Genomic DNA, 22,673 nt, shown 5'->3' on the forward strand with positions numbered 1-22,673 from the left:
ATTTTTACAATCATTCTTTCTTTCTTTCTTTTTTTTATTTTTTTTAATTAAAAAAAAATTTTTTTAAGTCCTCTATTATTCCTTTAATTTTCACTTTTATAACCGATTACTTTGCAAAAAAAAAAGTCCCTATTTTTTTTAAAGCAAACTTCATATATATATTTTTTATAATTTTTTTGACCTTGTTTTTTTTCTTTTTTTTCCTTCTTTTCTTTAACATTGTATTTTTGAAATTCCAAACTCTACTCTAGATTTTTAATTTTAGCTTTTTGGTATTTGTTATCAATTTTGTACCTATAGTTTTTTTTTTATAATTTCTGTGACCCTTTTTTCTTTTTCTTTTTCTCTGTTTCTTTCTCTTCTTCTTTTAAATAACATTGTATATCTGAAATTCCAAACTCTACTCTAGATTGTTAATTTATGCTTTTTGGTATTTGTTATCAATTTTGTACCTGTATTTTCTTTATAATTTATACGACTTTGTTTGTTCTTGTTTGTTTTTTTTCTCTCTCTCTTTCTTTTTCTTCTTCTTTTTTTAACATTGTATTTTTGAAATTCCAAACTCTACTCTAGATTTTTAACTTTTGCTTTCTGGTATTAGTTATCAATTTTGTACCTATATTTTCTTTATAATTTTCGCAACCTTGTTTGTTTTTGTTTGTTCGTTTTTTCTCTCTTTCTTTTCCTTCTTCTTTTCTTTAATATCGTATTTTTGAAATTCCAAACTCTACTCTAGATTTTTAATTTTTGCTTTTATGTATTTGTTACCAATTTTGTACCTTTAAGAACCCAATCTTCAGTACCCATTTTTCACTAGGGAGCGAGATAACTGGCTTAACTGCTCTCTCTCCCTTTGGACTCTCCTTTTTCTCCACCAGGTCGCCTGTGTCTCCTCCCTAACCCCTCTCTACTCTTCCCAACTCTGTGAATTTCTGTGTGTTCCAGATGGTGGAGAACACTTAGGGAACTAATTACTGGCTGGATCTGTCTCCTTCCTTTTCATTCTCCCCTTTTATCCTCCTGGCCACCTCTGTCACCTTCCTCCTTCTTCTCTTCTCTGTATAACTCCGTGAACAACTCTGAGTGGTCCAGCTGTGGAGTGCACATAAGGAAGAGATTACTGGATAGCCCACTCTCTCAATGATTCCACCTCATCTCATTCGGGTCACCTCTAACTCCCTCTTCCCTCTTCTTTTCTCCATATAACGCTGTGAACCTCTCTGGGTGAACCTCACGGTAGAGAAACTTTTCATCTTTAATGGAGATGTTTTATCAATGGTGCTGTATAGAAGGAGAAGCTCTGAAACTACTGTAAAAATAAGACCGATAACTGGAAGCAGGAGGCTTAAGTCCAAACCCTGACTCCAGGGAGCTCCTGACTCCAAGGAACATTAATTGACAGGAGCTCATCAAATGCCTCCATACCTGCACTGAAACCAAGCACCACACAAGGGCCAACAAGTTTCAGGGCAAAACATACCAAGCAAATTCCCCAGCAACAAGGAACACAGCCCTGAGCTCCAAGATACAGGCTGCCCAAAGTCACCCCAAAACCATAGACATCCCATAACTCATTGCTGGACATTTCATTGCACTCCAGAGAGAAGAAATACAGCTCCATCCACCAGAACACCGACACAAGCTTCCCTAACCAGGAAACCTTGACAAGCCACCTATACAAACCCACACAGAGCGAGGAAACGCCACAATAAAGAGAACTCCACAAACTGCCAGAATACAGAAAGGACACCCCAAACTCAGCAATTTAAACAAGATGAAGAGACAGAGGAATACCCAGCAGATAAAGGAACAGGATAAATGCCCACCAAACCAAACAAAAGAGGAAGAGATAGGGAATCTACCTGATAAAGAATTCCAAATAATGATAGTGAAATTGATCCAAAATCTTGAAATCAAAATGGAATCACAGATAAATAGCCTGGAGACAAAGATTGAGAAGATGCAAGAAAGGTTTAACAAGGACCTAGAAGAAATAAAAGAGAGTCAATATATAATGAATAATGCAATAAATGAAATTAAAAACACTCTGGAGGCAACAAATAGTAGAATAACAGAGGCAGAAGATAGGATTAGTGAAATAGAAGATAGAATGGTAGAAATAAATGAATCAGAGAGGATAAAAGAAAAACGAACTAAAAGAAATGAGGACAATCTCAGAGACCTCCAGGACAATATTAAACGCTACAACGTTCGAATCATAGGGGTCCCAGAAGAAGAAGACAAAAAGAAAGACCATGAGAAAATACTTGAGGAGATAATAGTTGAAAACTTCCCTAAAATGGGGAAGGAAATAATCACCCAAGTCCAAGAAACCCAGAGAGTCCCAAACAGGATAAACCCAAGGCTAAACACCCCAAGACACATAGTAATCAAATTAACAAAGATCAAACACAAAGAACAAATATTAAAAGCAGCAAGGGAAAAACAACAAATAACACACAAGGGAATTCCCATAAGGATAACAGCTGATCTCTCAATAGAAACTCTTCAAGCCAGGAGGGAATGGCAAGACATACTTAAAGTGATGAAAGAAAATAACTTACAGCCCAGATTATTGTACCCAGCAAGGATCTCATTCAAATATGAGGGAGAAATCAAAAGCTTTTCAGACAAGCAAAAGCTGAGAGAATTCAGCACCATCAAACCAGCTCTCCAACCAATACTAAAGGATATTCTCTAGACAGGAAACACAAAAACAGTGTATAAAATCGAACCCAAAACAATTAAGTAAACGGCAACGGGATCATACTTATCAGTAATTACCTTAAACATAAATGGGTTGAATGCCCCAACCAAAAGACAAAGACTGGCTGAATGGATACAAAAACAAGACCCCTACATATGTTGTCTACAAGAGACCCACCTCAAAACAGGGGACACATACAGACTGAAAGTGAAGGGCTGGAAAAAGATTTTCCATGCAAATAGGGACCAAAAGAAAGCAGGAGTAGCAATACTTATATCAGATAAAATAGACTTTAAAACAAAGGCTGTGAAAAGAGGCAAAGATGGTCACTACATAATGATCAAAGGATCAATCCAAGAAGAAGATATAACAATTATAAATATATATGCACCCAACACGGGAGCACCGCAGTATGTAAGACAAATGCTAACAAGTATGAAAGGAGAAATTAACAATAACACAATAATAGTGGGAGACTTTAATACCCCACTCACACCTATGAATAGATCAACTAAACAGAAAATTAACAAGGAAACACAAACTTTAAACGATACAATAGACCAGTTAGACCTAATTGATATCTATAGGACATTTCATCCCAAAACAATGAATTTCACCTTTTTCTCAAGCGCACATGGAACCTTCTCCAGGATAGATCACATCCTGGGCCATAAAGCTAGCCTTGGTAAATTCAAAAAAATAGAAATCATTCCAAGCATCTTTTCTGACCACAATGCAGTAAGACTAGATCTCAATTACAGGAGAAAAACCATTAAAAATTCCAACATATGGAGGCTGAACAACACGCTGCTGAATAACCAACAAATCACAGAAGAAATCAAAAAAGAAATCAAAATTTGCATAGAAACGAATGAAAATGAAAACACAACAACCCAAAACCTATGGGACACTTTAAAAGCAGTCCTAGGGGGAAAGTTCATAGCAATACAGGCATACCTCAAGAAACAAGAAAAAAGTCAAATAAATAAACTAACCCTACACCTAAAGCAACTAGAAAAGGAAGAAATGAAGAACCCCAGGGTTAGTAGAAGGAAAGAAATCTTAAAAATTAGAGCAGAAATAAATGCAAAAGAAACAAAAGAGACCATAGCAAAAATCAACAAAGCCAAAAGCTGGTTCTTTGAAAGGATAAATAAAATTGACAAACCATTAGCCAGACTCATCAAGAAACAAAGGGAGAAAAATCAAATCAATAAAATTAGAAATGAAAATGGAGAGATCACAACAGACAACACAGAAATACAAAGGATCGTAAGAGACTACTATCAACAATTATATGCCAATAAAATGGACAACGTGGAAGAAATGGACAAATTTTTAGAAAAGTACAACTTTCCAAAACTGGACCAGGAAGAAATAGAAAATCTTAACAGACCTACCACAAGCACGGAAATTGAAACTGTAATCAGAAATCTTCCAGCAAACAAAAGCCCAGGTCCAGACGGCTTCACAGCTGAATTCTACCAAAAATTTAGAGAAGAGCTAACACCTATCCTGCTCAAACTCTTCCAGAAAATTGCAGAGGACGGTAAACTTCCAAACTCATTCTATGAGGCCACCATCACCCTAATACCAAAACCTGACAAAGATCCCACAAAAAAAGAAAACTACAGGCCAATATCACTGATGAACATAGATGCAAAAATCCTTAACAAAATTCTAGCCATCAGAATCCAACAACACATTAAAAAGATCATACACCATGACCAAGTGGGCTTTATCCCAGGGATGCAAGGATTCTTCAATATCCGCAAATCAATCAATGTAATACACCACATTAACAAATTGAAAAATAAAAGCCATATGATTATCTCAATAGATGCAGAGAAAGCCTTTGACAAAATTCAACATCCATTGATGATAAAAACTCTCCAGAAAGCAGGAATAGAAGGAACATATCTCAACATAATAAAAGCTATATATGACAAACCCACAGCAAACATTATCCTCAATGGTGAAAAATTGAAAGCATTTCCTCTAAAGTCAGGAACAAGACAAGGGTGCCCAGTTTCACCATTACTATTCAACACAGTTTTGGAAGTTTTGGCCACAGCAATCAGAGCAGAAAAAGAAATAAAAGGAACCCAAATTGGAAAAGAAGAAGTAAAACTCTCACTATTTGCAGATGACATGATCCTCTACATAGAAAACCCTAAAGACTCCACCAGAAAATTACTAGAACTAATCAATGATTATAGTAAAGTTTCAGGATATAAAATCAACACACAGAAATCCCTTGCATTCCTATACACTAATAATGAGAGAAAACAGAAAGGGAAATTAAGGAAACAATTCCATTCACCATTGCAACGGAAAGAATAAAATACTTAGGAATATATCTACCTAAAGAAACTAAAGACCTATGTATAGAAAACTATAAAACACTGGTGAAAGAAATCAAAGAGGACACTAATAGATGGAGAAATATACCATGTTCATGGATTGGAAGAATCAATATAGTGAAAATGAGTATACTACCCAAAGCAATTTATAGATTCAATGCAATCCCTATCAAGCTACCAACGGTATTCTTCACAGAGCTAGAACAAATAATTTCACAATTTGTATGGAAATACAAAAAACCTCGAATAGCCAAAGCTATCTTGAGAAAGAAGAATGGAACTGGAGGAATCAACCTACCTGACTTCAGGCTCTACTACAAAGCCACAGTTATCAAGACAGTATGGTACTGGCACAAAGACAGAAATATAGATCAATGGAACAAAACATAAAGCCCAGAGATAAATCCACGCACATATGGACACCTTATCTTTGACAAAGGAGGCAAGAATATACAATGGATTAAAGACAATCTCTTTAACAAGTGGTGCTGGGAAATCTGGTCAACCACTTGTAAAAGAATGAAACTAGAACACTTTCTAACACCATACACAAAAATAAACTCAAAATGGATTAAAGATCTAAATGTAAGACCAGAAACTATAAAACTCCTAGAGGAGAACACAGGCAAAACACTCTCCGACATACATCACAGCAGGATCCTCTATGACCCACCTCCCAGAATATTGGAAATAAAAACAAAAATAAACAAATGGGACCTAATTAAACTTAAAAGCTTCTGCACAACAAAGGAAACTATTATCAAGGTGAAAAGACAGCCTTCAGAATGGGAGAAAACAATAGGAAATGAAGCAACTGACAAACAACTAATCTCAAAACTATACAAGCAACTCCTACAGCTCAACTCCAGAAAAATAAATGACCCAATCAAAAAATGGGCCAAAGAACTAAATAGACATTTCTCCAAAGAAGACATACAGATGGCTAACAAACACATGAAAAGATGCTCAACATCACTCATTATCAGAGAAATGCAAATCAAAACCACTATGAGGTACCATTTCACGCCAGTCAGAATGGCTGCGATCCAAAAGTCTACAAGCAATACATGCTGGAGAGGGTGTGGAGAAAAGGGAACCCTCTTACACTGTTGGTGGGAATGCAAACTAGTACAGCCACTATGGAGAACAGTGTGGAGATTCCTTAAAAAACTGGAAATAGAACTGCCTTATGATCCAGCAATCCCACTGCTGGGCATACACACTGAGGAAACCAGGAGGGAAAGAGACACGTGTACCCCAATGTTCATCGCAGCACTGTTTATAATAGCCAGGACATGGAAGCAACCTAGATGCCCATCAGCAGATGAATGGATAAGAAAGCTGTGGTACATATACACAATGGAGTATTACTCAGCCATTAAAAAGAATAACATTTGAATGAGTTCTAATGAGGTGGATGAAACTGGAACCTATTATACAGAATGAAGTAAGCCAGAAAGAAAAACACCAATACAGTATACTAACGCATATATATGGAATTTAGAAAGATGGTAACAATAATCCTGTGTACAAGACAGCAAAAGAGACACTGATGTATAGATCAGTCTTATGGACTCTGTTGGAGAGGGAGAGGGTGGGGAGATTTGGGAGAATGGCATTGAAACATGTATGATATCATGTATGAAACGAGTCGCCAGTCCAGGTTTTGATGCACGATACTGGATGCTTGGGGCTGGTGCACTGGGACGACCCAGAACGAGGGTATGGGGAGGGAGGAGGGAGGAGGGTTCAGGATGGGGAGCACGGGTATACCTGTGGCAGATTCATTTCGATGTTGGGCAAAACTAATACAATATTGTAAAGTTTAAAAAAAAAAAAAAAAGAAAAAAGAAAAAAAAGATCAGAAGATAAAAAGTCACCATCATATTTCTATGTCTCAACTATGTAGTCACCAAAAATAACCACTATTGTCACTTTCTTGCTTGTCAGAATTCTATTTTTAGATGTACTATTTGGAATGTAAAATCCCAAGCAATCATTCATCTTAAGATTCTAAACACATCATGAGGAGAAATACCAGATCTTACTTTAGCCTAATCAGCACAAACTGTCCTTCCAGAATTCCCTTCTGCTGCTGCTGCTAAGTCACCTCAGTCATGTCCGACTCTGTGTGACCCCATAGACGGCAGCCCACCAGGCTCCCCCGTCCCTGGGATTCTCCAGGAAGAACACTGGAGTGGGTTGCCATTTCCTTCTCCAATGCATGAAAGTGAAAAGTGAAAGTGGAGTCGCTCAGTCGTGTCTGACTCTAGAGACCCCATGGACTGCAGCCCACCAGGCTCCTCCGTTCATGGGATTTTCTAGGCAAAAGTACTGGAGTGGGGTGCCATTGCCTTCTCCGCCAGAATTCCCTAATACCTAACCAATAAAGGATATGCCCTCAAATCTGAAAGCTTTGAGCTTATTTCTAATGCTTTTCTGTTTAACCATACTTAATCTGTCACCAAGTCTTACTGATTATTCTTCTGTTGCATAATACAATAGTTATTTTACCTCTATTCCCAAATCTTTACCACTTTTATCTTAACACTGTGGTCTCCTGGGTAGCTTTTCAATCTCTTGCTGAAATCTATCTTGCTGGCTTTATTGTCTTAGAAACAGTTTTCAGCACTTTAGTCCCCCCTTTTAATAAATTTCAGTGGCTCTCTACTAACAGATTATGTTGAATTCAACAGCATTTAATAAAATCCTCAGTCAACACATCTTAGATAATCTATAAGGCACCAACTTGCACCATTTCCTAATATAGTTGCTTCCACTCCACTTAATTTCCTTTTCTTATTTTTTATTTCATACTTTTATCAGAAAATATAATACAATTATTCAGCATTGACAAGAAATGATCTATCAAGACAGAAAAAGACACAGAGGAATCTTGAATGCATTTTACTACAGGAAAGAGTCAATTTGAAAAGCCTATATATTATATGATTCCAACTATATGACTTTCTAGAAAAGACACAACTATGGAAATGGTTAAAAAGATGAGCCATTGCCAGGAGTTTGGAGAATAAAGAGTCAAAGTAAAGAGGATTTGGAGGGCACTGGAAATACTATACAAAGATGGATGTGTGCTATGTCCTTTTAGTCGTGTCTGACTCTTTGAGACCTATGGACTGTAGCCCATGAGGCTCCTCTGTCCATGATTCTCCAGGCAAGAATACTGGAATGGGTTGCCACACCTTCCTCCAGGGGATCTTCCCGACTCAGGGAATCGAACTCACATCTCCAGTGGCTCGTGCACTGCAGGCAGATTCTTAACCGCTAAGCCACCAGGGAACCCCTGTAGTGATGGATATATGTCATTATTATTTTGCAAAAGCCATAGAATATATACTAAGAGAGAACTATGGACTTTCATAATGATGTGTCAATGTAAGTTCATCATTTTTAACAAATGTGCCACTCTGGTGACAGATATTGACTAACAGGGAGGCTATGCATGTGTGGGGGCAAGGAATACATGGGAAATCTATATCTTCCTCTCAATTTTTCTATGAATCTAAACTGCTCTAAAAAAAATCAGTATTTAAAAATATATTTAGATATTATATATATAGAAAATTACATACAGAAATTAAATAAATCAACTTGGAACTACCACGTGGATCAGGAAACAAAACTCTCTCTGCCACTACATAAGCCCTCCATGTTGTGGTTGCTGCTGTTCAGTAGCTCAGTCGTCTCCGACTCTTTGCGACCCCATGGACTGCAGCACGCCAGGCTTCCCTGTCCTTCACTGTTTCCCAGAGTTTGCTCGAATTCATGTCCATTGAGTCGGTGATGCCATACACCATCTTGTCCTCTGTCATCCACTTCTCCTCATGTCTTCAATCTTTCCCAGCATCAGGGTCTTTTCAAATGAGTCAGTTCCTCACATCAGGTAGCCAAAGTATTGGAGCTTCAACTTCAGTATCAGTTCTTCCAATGAATATTCAAGGTTGATTTCCTTTAGGATTGACTGGTTTGATCTCCTTGCAGTTCAAGGGACTCTCAAGAGTCTTCTCCAAAACCAAGTTCAAAAGCATCAATTCTTTGGCGCTCAGATTTTTTTTAAGGTCCAAACTCACATCCATACATGCCGCTGCTGCTGCTAAGTCGCTTCAGGCATGTCCGACTCTGTGCGACCCCATAGACAGCAGCTCAGGAGGCTCCCCTGTCCCTGGGATTCTCCAGGAAAGAACACTGGAGTGGGTTGCCATTTCCTTGTTCAATGCAGGAAAGTGAAAAGTGAGAGTGAAATCGTGTCTGACTTTTAACAACCCCATGGACTACAGTCTATCAGGCTCCTCCGACCATGGGATTTTCCAGGCAAGGGTACTGGAGTGGGTTGCCATTGCCTTCTCCACATCCATACGTGACTACTAGAAAAACCACAGCTTTGATTATATGGACCTTTGTTAGCAAAGTAATGTCTCTGCTTTTTAATATGCTAAGTTTCTCATACCTTTTCTTCCAAGGAGCAAGCGTCTTTTAATTTCATGAATACAGTCACATTCTGCAATGATTTTGGTGCCCAAGAAGATAAAGTCTGTCATTGTTTCCTTTGTTTCCCCATCTATTCACCATGAAGTGATGGGACCAGATGCCATTTTCTTAGTTTTTTCAATGTTGAGTTTTACACCAGCTTTTTCACTCTCCTCTTTCACTTTCACCAAGAGGCTCTTTAGCTCCTCTTAGCTTTCTGCCATAAGGATGGTATCATCTGCGTTACTGACATTTGTCTCAGCATTCTTAATTCCAACTTGAGCTTCATCCAGCCCAGCATTTCACATGATGTACTCTGCATATAAGTTAAAGAAGCAGGGTGATAATACACAGCCTTTATGTATGCCTTTCCCAATTTGGAACCAGTCTATTGTTTCATGTCCGGTTCTAACTGTTGCTTCTTGACCTGCATACAGGTTTCACAGGAGGCAGGTCAGGTGGTCTGGTATTCCCATCTCTTGAAGAATTTTCCACAGTTTGTTGTGATCTACACAGTCAAAGGCTGTGGAGTAGTCAATGAAGCAGATGTTTTTCTGGAACTCTGTGGCTTTTTCTATGATCCAATGGATGTTGGCAATTTAATCTCTGGTTCCTCTGCCTTTTCTAAATCTAGCCTGAACATCTAGGAGTTCTCAGTTCACATACTGCTGAAGCCTAGCTTGGGAGAACTTTGAGTATTACTTTGCTAGCATGTAAAATGAGTGCAACTGTGCTGTAGTCTGAACATTCTTTGGCACTGCTCTTTTTTGGGACTGGAATGAAACTGACCTTTTCCAGTCCTGTGGCCACTGCTGAGTTTTCCAAATGTGCTGACATATTGAGTGCAGCACTTTCACAGCATCATCTTTTAGGATTTCAAATAGCTCAGCTGGAATTCCATCACCTCCACTAGCTTTGTTCATAGTGATGCTTCCTAAGACTCACTTGACTTTGCACTCCAAAAGATGTCTTGCTCTAGGTGAGTGATCACACCATCGTGGTTATCTGGATCATTAAGATCTTTTTTGTATAATTCTTCTGCATATTCTTGCCACCTCTCTTTAATATCTTCTGCTTCTGTTAGGTCCATACTGTTTCTGTCCTTTATTGTGCCCATCTTTCATGAAATGTTGCCTTGATATCTCTAATTTTCTCGAAAAGATTTCTTAGTCTTTCCCATTCTACTGTTTTCCTCTATTCCTTTGCATTGATCACTGAGGAAGGCTTCCTTATCTTTCCTTGCTATTCTTTGTAACTGTGCACTCAGATGGGTATATCTTTCCTTTCCTCCTTTGCCTTTCACTTCTCTTTTCTCAGCTATTTGTAAGGCCTCCTCAGACAACCATTTTGCCTTTTTGTATTTCTTTTTCTTGGGAATGGTTTTGATCACCACCTCCTGTACAATGTTATGAACCTCCAACCATAGTTTTTCAGACACTCTATCAGATCTAATCCATTGAATCTATTTGTCACTTCCACTGTATAATTGTAAGGGCTTTGATTTAGGTCATATCTGAATGGCCTAGTGGTTTTCCCTACTTTCTTCAATTTAAATATGAGTTTTCCAATAAGGAGTTCATAATCTGAGCCATCAGCTCCCGGTCTTGTTTTTGCTGACTATATAGAGCTTCTCCATCTCCACTGCAAAGAACATAATCAATCTGATTTCAGTATTGACCATTCTGGTGATGTCCCTATATAGAATCATCTCCTTTGTTGTTGGAAGAGGGTGTTTGCTATGATCAGTGCTTTCTCTTTCAAAACTGTTAGCCTTTGCCCTGCTTCATTTGGTACTCCAAGGCCCAACTTGCCTGTTACTCCAGGTATCTCTTGACTTCCTACTTTTGCATTCCAGTCATAACGTCCTCCACCCAACCTCCCTACTGGCTTTTGAGAGACATCATTCTGGCTTTTGTCATAATCATATCCTTATTTTTTTCATTTATAGCTTCATCACTGAAGTGTATATACATAAATGCTATAGTTTAATTTTGTTCTTTTTAAATCTATATAGGTTCCCTTAGCATCTTTTTTCCTTTGCAATCTGTTAAATATGTTGGATCATCTGTCCTATATAGTTTCCCAAGGACTGGGTTTAGTTGATTACTGTCTTCTAGTTTAACAAGCCCCTGTATCTTCTATATTCCCTAAACATTAGTAGTTGGATATAAGCAGCTTCATTAGATTCAGGTTAATATTCTGGGCAAATTTATTCATTACTGTTGTTAGCAACACTGATACTCAACATCAAAATCCATTAACACATAATTTACAACAGACAACAGATGTAGATAACAAACATATTGATACCAAAGGGTAAAAGAGGGGATAGGATGAGTTGGGAAATTAGGAGTGACACATACATACACTACTAACAGATCACTATTGAGAACCTGCTGTATAGCACAGGGAACTCTACTCAGAGCTCTGTGGTGATCTAAATGAGAAGGTAATCAAAAAAAGAAGGGATACAGTAGGAAACACAGGAGATGTGGGTTCAATCCCTGGGTCAGAAAAATCCCCTGAAGAAGGAAATGGCAACCCACTCCAGTTTTCTTGCCTGGAAAATCCCATGGACAAAGGTACAGTCCAGGGGGCCACAAAGAGTCAGACACAATTTAGCGAGTAAACCCCCACCACCAAGTATATGTATGGCTGTCATTTTGCTGTACAGCAGAAACTGACAGCAGTATAAAGCAACTATACTCCAATTTACAAAAAATAATAATTATTATTATAACTGCAAAATGGTGTTACTCCAGTTTTATCATTTTGTCTTTATCTGCTAGCATATAAAATGTCTCTCTTAGAAGAAGCTTTACTTCATCTATATTAGTTTATCCAGTGGTACTGTTCATATAGAAAAGTAAGAATTATCACTGGGTTCCTTCCGTTGGTTTATCAATGGTTTATTTTCCTAACAGCCACAAAAGATGAACAATTAAGTTCACTGTTTTGGGTATCATTATGAACTCATAGATTTAAAGATAATAAAAAGATGTGAAGCCACTGTAGCTCTTATCCTTACAGGTGCTCACCATGTCCCATTTTTGGCCATGGGAGCCTCTGAGGCTGATCACATCTACTGATTTGCCGGAGACTGACAGGTTTTCTGGGATACAGGTGTTGCAGTGTTAAAACTGACACAGCTGGTCACCCTAGAGCCTCTTCAAGTTGGCTCCTGAATCCTTCTGTCATGATTCTACTTAGTGGTTATTGATAGTTTCCTTGGGATATACAGGTATAAAAATATTATAATGTATATTTTATGTCCCAGATCTGGAATCAAAGATTTATCAAAGAAGCCCTGATTTCCTTTAGAAGTCAGCAGCATTTGAAGACCATGTTGGGGAAACCAGGTCTGCTCATTTCTGAGACTTCGGAGTACACATAGTTAGGAAATGTTGAAATTAAAATACCACATAAATATTCATTTGCTTGATTCCACAATACACATAAAACAGTCTCAGATTAACATTATACATATACATATATACAAAAATATATACATATGATGTGTACACTATTTTAAGATAAAATTAGAACATCTCATAAGTTCACTGATACTTCCACTTAAATAGGAACACAGAGTATTTATATTTAATCTTCTAAATTACATATGTAAATTATTTCTTCCACAGAGACTCCTGGCTCCAGAGACATCAGAGATAACAGAATTAGAATATGTATAATTATTCATTTGCTTTGCTGCATGATACAAACATTACCTGAACTCAAAACCGAAACTACAAATAAAAATATGATTGATGACAATTTAAAAAAACGGTTCCCCACATACTCTCCCCACGATGTCTTAAGAGTTGAATTTTATTTCTTTGTCAAAACATACAGCCAGGGACTTCCTTGGAGGTCTACTGGTTTGGAGTCTGCCTTCCAGCATGGGTGACAGCTGTTTGATCCCTGTTAGGAGAACTAACATCCCACATGCTGCGGGGCAACTAGGCACCACAACTCCTGAGCCTGCTCACCTCAACTAGAAAGAAGCCTGTGCACCCCAAGGAGACATCTCACGTGCCACAAGACCCAATGCAGCCAAAAATAAATAAATATTTTTTAAAAGTAACATACAGCCATTACATACTACTTTATATCCCTCATTTAAGCCTCGTTCTTACTGTCATTGCTAGTTTTTACTTTGAAGTTTCTCTAGTCATTTGATTGTCTCAAGTATATCATCTATCAGAGTCCTAATAAAAGGTTATAGGAGCAAAAGTCCCTGGATTCTATGAGGACAGCAATCTCCATACATCAAAATCAGTTCAGCTGTTAAATCCATTATCTTTTGCTGCATAAGAAACCAGCCCAAAACATAGTGGTTTTAAACGATTTGTTCTTCCTCAAAACTCTGTGAGTCAGGAGTTTAGGCAGGGTTCATGTGCTTCATGTGGTATCCCCAGGTTACTCATTCTGCTACCCCCTGCTAACCACAAGGCTTCACTCCCCTGTCCCGTGCCTCAGCGCTTCTCTACCTTCATCTCCCCACCACCAGCATGTGCCTTCTCACACCATGATGGTCTCACAATGACTGCACTCTCAATGGAGAGTGGCTTTCCCAGAGCACAAACAAAAGCTGCTGCGCCCCTTGAATGCTAGCTCCCAAACTAGCCCAGCATGACTCCCACCAGCAGCGGTTCTCCCGTTTTGCTATCCTGCCTACTCTCAGTGTTTTCAAAGTGTTTAGGGACACTAGCGTCTCTTATGCTGCTGTTGTTATCTTCCCTCTTCCTTCCTTCCTGGTATATTACTTGTTTGGTGGATAATTATTTATAAAGCCAGTTAACTAAATCATCATCACACAGAACAATGCAGATAAAATTATTTGACTTCGTTAGCAATTGAAAACTAAAAAGAATCCTATAAATGTATATGGTGAAAAACACATACATGTAAAAAACATGAACATAAAAGGAGAAAAGGCTTTATGAATCCTCTCCTCCTCCTTCATATCAACATTTTCTCAAACTTTCTTACTTATATAATTTCGAAGTTAAAAAACTAAATTAAAAACCTTAAATTGGAAAGCTAATATATGTGACTTAAAAAGTAAAATGATAAAAAGTGAAAAAAATTAAAAAGATAAAAAATTTATATGCACGTATGTGAATTATACCTCAATAAAGCTGTTGTATTTTTCAAAACATATGATTAAAAGTGTTAAAAAAAAAATAAGATTTGAAAGTTTAAAAACTCATTTTCTTATATAACGTTAAAGTTAAAAAAGTTTATATATTCTATGTAAAGGATAATAAGCTCTTAAATTTTTCTTTCTGAAAAACTCTGAGGCAGTTCATAAGCAAATGTTACTAAAAAGAGCTAAGATGGAGATGATTCTTGGGGTGATAATTAAATTCAACTCATGTTTTCATGTATATAGATGAAGTCAGAAGCTTCTGCTCAGAGAAAGAAAAAGCCTTCTGAAAAGAGTAAAGTGGGGATAAAAAGCAAAAAAAAAAAATTAAAGGTAAAAGTACTTTCTTCTAATTGAGGGTACAGCATAGTGATTTTATGTTCAAGGCAAAAACAAGTTCAGAGCTATTTCTTTCTTCTTCTTATATCACATGCACTTAAATGAATTAAAAGCTCAAAGAATAAAAAGATTAAACAGGAACATTCAAGTTTCTCCAAAATTTAAAATGGAAATGTCTAGACAAAGTAAACAGAATAAAAATGGTTAAAACATAAACTTCCAAAGAGCCCTTGGACTTCAAAGAAGTTTGAATTTCCATGATGAACATCCCTCTTACAGGTAAGACTCATCCTAAGGTAGGAGTCAATTTAGGAAAAATTAAATACTAGAAATAAAGATATCAAAATGTACCTGGCACATTTTTCTTTTCTTTCTCTCCCTTCTCCTCTTTCTTCCTTTATGATAAATTTACCAGATACTCAACTCAGTTGCTGATATACAGTAGTATAATATTTTTTACAATAAGACTATAGAAAATAACACTAAAACATATAAAAAGTGTTTATTTTAAACACAAATAATCCTGACCTCACACTATCATAACCATAAGAATAAAAGCACTCATAAAAGAAACTATCACAGTGTCACAGAATCACAGCATTTTAGAGCTGGAAGAGAATTCACAGATCCAGTCCAAACTTTCAGTGTATAAAGATACTAAACCACCAAGACCACCACAACAAATATAGTAATTATGTAAAGTGAAATGTGTATTACTAACCTTACTGTGGTAATCATTTTACAATATATACATCTACCAAATTACCACACTGTGCATCTTAAATGTACACGTTATGTCAATTATATCTCAAAGCTGCAAACAAAAAAATAATAAAGTTTGTTCGTGACCATGAAGCTAGAAGGATGAAGAATGTAGTCGGGTCTCGTAACACCTAGTCCAGTGCTCTTCATCCATGCTTTATGAATCTAGATTTGATTTTAATTTTTCTACTACAAGCAAGTTTCTGAAAACCAGGAGTCATACTTTCTACTTTTTTACATATTCCATAGAATCAAAATCACAGAATACTAAATTTAGCGAAAGAAATTCTATTTCAGTCTGAACATTGCTGCATATTGGCTATATGAACTTCGGCAAGTAACTTTCAGAACCTAAGTTTTTATTCACCCATAAAGTGATGAGCTATGTAACTTCTAAACACAATTATTGAATTAGAATACTTGAAATTTTTCATAAAGTCCCACATAAATTTGAAAAAAAAAATTTTATCATGAATTCCAAGTGAGGTAGCAAAAATGAGATTCTTAAAACTTACTGTCAAAAGACTGTACTAAACAAAGAGGGGAAATGAAGTGCATGATGCTGCATTTCGTAACCATTTAATATGGTACATAACACTATTCTATGGCTTCCCAAGTGGCCATCAGTGGTAAAGAATCCGTCTGCCATTGTAGGAGACATAAGAGACACAGGTTTGATCCCTGCATCAGGAAGATCCCCTGGAGGAAGAAATGGCAACCAACACCAGTATTCTTGCCTGGAGAATCCCCTGGACAGAGGAGCCTGGCGGACTACAGTGCACTGGGTTGCAAAGGGTAAGACACGATGGAAGCAACTTAGCGCACACACACATCGAACACTATGCTAAAGTGAAAAATTCCTAAAACAAACCAGAGGAAATCTACAGATTACCTTCAAAAGACCAGGTCAGAATGACAGTTTCTCAACAACTAAACTGGAAGCCAGAACAGAACTGAATTATGTATGACACATATAAAAAGTTAACAAGGAAGGGAGGGAGGAAGGAAGGAAACAGAAAAATAACTTAAAAGGGACCAAAAGATTTGAAAAGACATTTCTCCAGAGAAGGTACACAGTGACCAACAGGCACAATAAAAGATGCTCAGTATCACTAGTCACTTGGAAAATTTGTATCAAAACAATGATATACTACTTCATAAGTGGTAGGATGGCTATATTAAAAAGAAAAGAAGTATTGGCAGGAAAGGAAAAAATTGAAACGCTCATACATAGCTGATAGGAATGCAAAATGGTACGGCTTCCTTGGAAAACACTTTGGCACTCCCAAAATGTTCTTTTTTCCAGCTGTATTGATATATAATTGACATATAAGGCACAGTGGTAGAGAATCCACCTGCCAGTGCAGGAGATGCAAGAGACACAGGTTCAATCCCTGGGTTGGGAGAATCCCTTGGAGAAGGAAATGGCAACCTGCACTAGTACTCTTGCCTGGAAAATTCCATGGACAGACAAGCCTTGCAGGTTACAGACCATAGGGCTGCAAACAGTCAGACATAACTGAGCAACTGAGCACACATAATGCTGTTTAGGTATATATATATGATTTGATACATCAAAATATTAAACATAGAGTTAGCATATGACCTAGCATATCTCAGATACACACCCAATTAAAAAAACTGTACATACAAAAACTTATACACAAATGTTCCTAAGAATTCTTACTCATAATAGTCAATAAGAGGAAACACCCCAAATATCAACTGCTGCTGCTGCTGCTGCTGCTAAGCCACTTCAGTCGTGTCCGACTCTTCTTGACCCCATGGACTGCAGCCTACCAGGCTCCCCCATCCATGGGATTTTCCAGGCAAGAGTACTGGAGTGCCATCGCCTTCTCTGAAATATCAACTGATAGGTAAGTAAAATAAATGGACAAACAGAAATGTGCCATATCCTTACAATGGATTATTATTTGGTCACAAAAAGGAAAGTACTGACACATCAATTCTTCAGCACTCAGCCTTCTTTATGATCCAACTTTCACATCCATACAACTATTGCTCCCCCTGAAAGAGAAGCATGACAAACCTATACAGTGTTTTAGAAAGCAGAGACGTCACTTTGCCAAGAAAGATCTGTATAGCCAAAGCTATGGTTTTCCCAATAGTCGTATGGATGTGAAAGTTGGACCATAAAGAAGGCTGAGTGCTGAAGAATTGATGCTTTCAAATTGTGGTACTGGAGAAGACCTGAGAGTCCCTTGGACTCCAAGGAGATCACACCAGTCAATCCTAGGGAAAATCTACCCTGAATTTTCATTGGAAGGACTAATGCTGAAGCTGAAGCTCCAAGACTTTGGCCACATGATGCAAAGAGCCAACTCATTGGAAAAGACCTGGATGCTGGGAAAGACTGAGGGCAAGCAAAGAAGGGAAGACTGAGGATGAGATGGTTGGGTGGCATCACTGATTTGATGGATGTGAATTTTTGAGCAAACTCCAGGAGGTAGTGAAGAACAGGGAAGCCTGGCGTGCTGCAGTTCATGGATTTAAAAGAATCAACAGGACTTAGTGACTGAACAGCAACCATCTATTATAGAAATTATATGACTAGGTTATTTACATTTGACCACAGAAAACTGTAAGGATAAAAGTTAGGTTTCTTTTTGTTCTCTATCAAGAGAAATAATTTTGAATTCTAAAAAGTTAGTAAAATTATTATACACTATAGTAATAAGAACTGTACAAAAAAGATCTTCACAACTCAGATAATCACGATGGTGTGATCACTCACCTAGAGCCAGACATCCTGGAATGTGAAGTCAAGAGGGCCTTAGAAAGCATCACTACGAACAAAGCTAGTGGAGATGATGGAATTCCAGTTCAGCTATTTCAAATCCTGAAAGATGATGCTGTGAAAGTGCTGCACTCAATATGCCAGCAAATTTGGAAAACTCAGCAGTGGCCACAGGACTGGAAAAGGTCAGTTTTCATTCCAAACCCAAAGAAAGGCAATGCCAAAGAATGCTCAAACTACCACACAATTGCACTCATCTCACACACTAGTAAAGTAATGCTCAAAATTCTCCAAGCCAAGCTTCAGCAATACGTGAACCATGAACTTCCTGATGTTCAAGCTGGTTTTAGAAAAGGCAGAAGAACCCGAAATCAAATTGCCAATATCTATTGGATCATGGAAAAAGGAAAAGAGTTTCAGAAAAGCATCTATTTCTGCTTTACTGACTATGCCAAAGCCTTTGACTGTGTGGACCACAATAAACTGTGGAAAATTCTGAAAGAGATGGGAATACCAGACCACCTGACCTGCCTCTTGAGAAATCTGTATGCAGGTCAGGAAGCAACAGTTAGAACTGGACATGGAACAACAGACTGGTTCCAAATAGGAAAAGAAGTACATCAAGGCTGTATATTATCACCCTGCTTATTTAACTTCTATGCAGAGTACATCATGAGAAACGCTGGACTGGAAGAAACACAAGCTGGAATCAAGATTGCCGGGAGAAATATCAATAACCTCAGATATGCAAGATGACACCACCCTTATGGCAGAAAGTGAAGAGGAACTAAAAAGCCTCTTGATGAAAGTGAAAGAGGAGAGTGAAAAAGTTGGCTTAAAGCCTCAACATTCAGAAAACGAAGATCATGGCATCCGGTCCCATCACTTCATGGGAAATAGATGGGGAAATAGTGTCAGACTTTATTTTTGGGGGCTCCAAAATCACTGCAGATGGTGACTGCAGCCATGGAATTAAAAGACGCTTACTCCTTGGAAGAAAAGTTATGACCAACCTAGACAGCATATTCAAAAGCAGAGACATTACTTTGCCAACAAAGGTCCGTCTAGTCAAGGCTATGGTTTTTCCTGTGGTCATGTATGGATGTGAGAGTTGGACTGTGAAGAAGGCTGAGCGCCGAAGAATTGATGCCTTTGAACTGTGGAGTTGGAGAAGACTCTTGAGAGTCCCTTGGACTGCAAGGAGATCCAACCAGTCCATTCTGAAGGAGATCAGCCCTGGGATTTCTTTGGAGGGAATGATGCTAAAGCTGAAACTCCAGTACTTTGGCCACCTCATGCAAAGAGTTGACTCACTGGAAAAGACTCTGATGCTGGGAGGGATTGGGGGCAGGAGGAGAAGGGGACGAGAGAGGATGAGATGGCTGGATGGCATCACCGACTCAATGGACGTTAGTCTGAGTGAACTCCGGGAATTGGTGATGGACAGGGAGGCCTGGCGTGCTGCGATTCACGGGGTTGCAAAGAGTCGGACACGACTGAGCGACTGAACTGAACTGAACTGATAGTAATAAGAGTGAAAATAATTCACTTGAATAGTAGTTTTGATTTTTACTTTTTAAACTGAACATCTTCTTTTAAAGCATTTGAATATTTTCTTTTTCTCTCATATTCTCTTACTTCCTCAGAATTCATTCTCTTGAAATCTATACCGTTATAAAGACAAAATGAACTAAAATTACAAAGAAATGACAAATGAGGACCTACCTGAAGTCTTGCTAGTTGAGCAGTACGGGCTACTATTTTATTGTATGGCTCAATAATTTTTGCTTTCATCCTAAAGGAAAAACAAAAAGAGGAGAGATAAAATCATCTTCAAAATATCAATGGATAAAAATCTTTCCATTTCACTTATTTACAAAATGAACAACAGTACCTATCAACGGCTCCCTGTAAAGCCCCAATTCTTGTCTGCATCATCTGAAGGACACCTAGGAAAACATAACAGCTTACATTACTTTAGAAATTTACAAGGGTTTCAAGTTGGGTAAAAAGTTAAGTTAAAAGGAAAAAACTGAAAAATGTTTCTATTTTTTTCTGCTATGATCATAATCAAACTGTATCTTTTACCTAGACTATTCAAAAACCTCTAACTAGTCTTCCTCTACTCCAAATTTTACTTCACTAACGAAGTCTTACAAGGAATAGGGTGTACACGTGCTAAGTCACTTCAGTCGTGTCCAGCTCTTTACAATCCTATGGACTGTAGTCCACAGGGCTCTTCTGAACATGGGATTTCTCCAGGCAAGAATACTGGAGTGGGTTGCCATGCCCTCCTCCAAGGGATTTTCCCAACCCAGTGATGGAACCCAAGTCTCTGTGTCTCCTGCATTGGCAGACAGGTTCCTTCCCACTAGCCACCACAAGGAAGGGGGAGTGATTGCTTAATGGTTACAAGGTTTCCATTTGGAGTGATGAAAAAAATCTGGAACTGGATAGTGATGCTTATTAATGGCACTGAATTAGCATTAATATGATTAAAGGGGTAAAATCCATGTTAATGTGTGAAAAGTGAAAATGAAAGTCGCTCAGTCACGTCAAACTCTTTGTGACCCAATGGACTGTAGCCTGCCAGGCTCCTCTGTTTGTGGGGATCCTCCAGGCAAGGATACTGGAGTGGATATCCGTTTCCTTCTGACCAGTGGATCTTCCCAATCCAGGGATCGAAGCCAGGTCTTCCGCATTGCAGGCAGATTCTTTACCAGCTGAGCCACCAGGGAAGCCCAAGAATACTGGATTGGGTAGCCTATCCCTTCTCCAGGAGCTCTTCCTGACCTAGGAATCGAATGGTGGTCTCCTGCATTGCAGGCAGATTCTTTACAAGCTGAGCTACCAGGGAAACCCGTTATTAACATGCACTGTACTATAATCACACACACACACAAAAGCCTGCATGATCTTTAGAAGTATAAATTATATCTTAACACTTATTTGCTAAAATCTATCCACAGTCTCCCCTTCATTCCTAGGTTAAAACTGAAGTCCACAGCTTGATCTCCAAGGCCCTGAACAATTTGGGTGACGTACTCTGCTCCTGGTATATTCTCTCTAACCACCAGTGATAGATAAATAATATATATGGAGAGCAAGTATATTATTGCCTTTACTCTCTATTTACATAACACGATGAAGAACCATTTATAAAATTGTAGAACTATTTTCAGGAAGACATCTTAAATTTGACTATTCATATGCCTAAAAATGGGTTTTCTAGTATTACAGATCTAATTATTTTGAACTCCATTCTTTAAAACTCAGTTTCTATAGTCAACTGACATTGCTGTAGTTTTAAAACACAGCATTCTATAAATAAATTCAAGTATAGAATGTTGTCACATATTAGATGAGGTAATTTTAAGGTTAATTAACATTCCTGCTGCTGCTGCTAAGTCACTTCAGTCGTGTCCGATTCTGTGCGACCCCACAGAAGGCAGCCCACCAGGCTCCCCCGTCCCCAGGATTCTCCAGGCAAGAACACCGGAGTGGGTTGCCATTTCCTTCTCCAATGCACGAAAGTGAAAAGTGAAAGTGAAGTCGCTCAGTCGTGTCCGACTCAGCGACCCCATGGACCAAAGCCTGCCACAAATATGTTTTAATTTGGCTCAGTTCAATAAAATCCTTTCTGGACCCAGAGATTATGCTTTTCTGCTGGCTTTATGGTTCACTGACCTGAAATCTCCAAGAATGCACTGGTCTTCCTTGTTATCATCACTTCCTTACATGTTTTTCTCTCCACAACCTACTCGTGAGAGCTTTCACACATATTCCACTAAAACAGACCTTGTCAAGGTCACCAGAAATCTCCAAGGTGCCAATTTCTATTATCAGTTCTGTCTTGATCCTGTTCAAACTCTCAAAAATTCATTTCACGTTGAACCACTCCCTCCCTAAAACATGTTTTACTCTAGCCTTCCAAATTATTACACCCCCTGGGTTCCTTCCGATCACAATAGTTGCTCCTACTCCTTCTCCATTAGATCTCTACATGCTGGAGTACTCCCAGAGATGATCCTCAGTTTCTTCACTTCTCCATCCAGAGTCTCTCTTAGTATTTAAAACACGGGGTCTGAATGAAATCTCGATCTATTC

At 38.2% G+C, this 22,673-nt stretch overlaps 1 protein-coding gene across 2 annotated transcripts in view; it reads right to left on the minus strand.

Moving 5' to 3' along the window:
- The window catches only part of COG5 (component of oligomeric golgi complex 5), a 285,394-nt gene that overhangs the window by 248,048 nt on the left and 14,673 nt on the right, over positions 1-22,673 (minus strand). For both annotated transcript variants that reach the window (XM_044946598.2, XR_006552749.2), the window contains exons 4-5: positions 20,461-20,515; positions 20,292-20,361 (exon numbers count right to left, since the gene is read on the minus strand). In XM_044946598.2, coding sequence (XP_044802533.2) covers positions 20,292-20,361; positions 20,461-20,515 — 125 coding nt within the window. The remainder of the gene's footprint in view (positions 1-20,291; positions 20,362-20,460; positions 20,516-22,673) is intronic.

Source organism: Bubalus bubalis, chromosome 8 (genome assembly GCF_019923935.1).
Source record: "Bubalus bubalis isolate 160015118507 breed Murrah chromosome 8, NDDB_SH_1, whole genome shotgun sequence".
Taxonomy (NCBI): domain Eukaryota; kingdom Metazoa; phylum Chordata; class Mammalia; order Artiodactyla; family Bovidae; genus Bubalus; species Bubalus bubalis.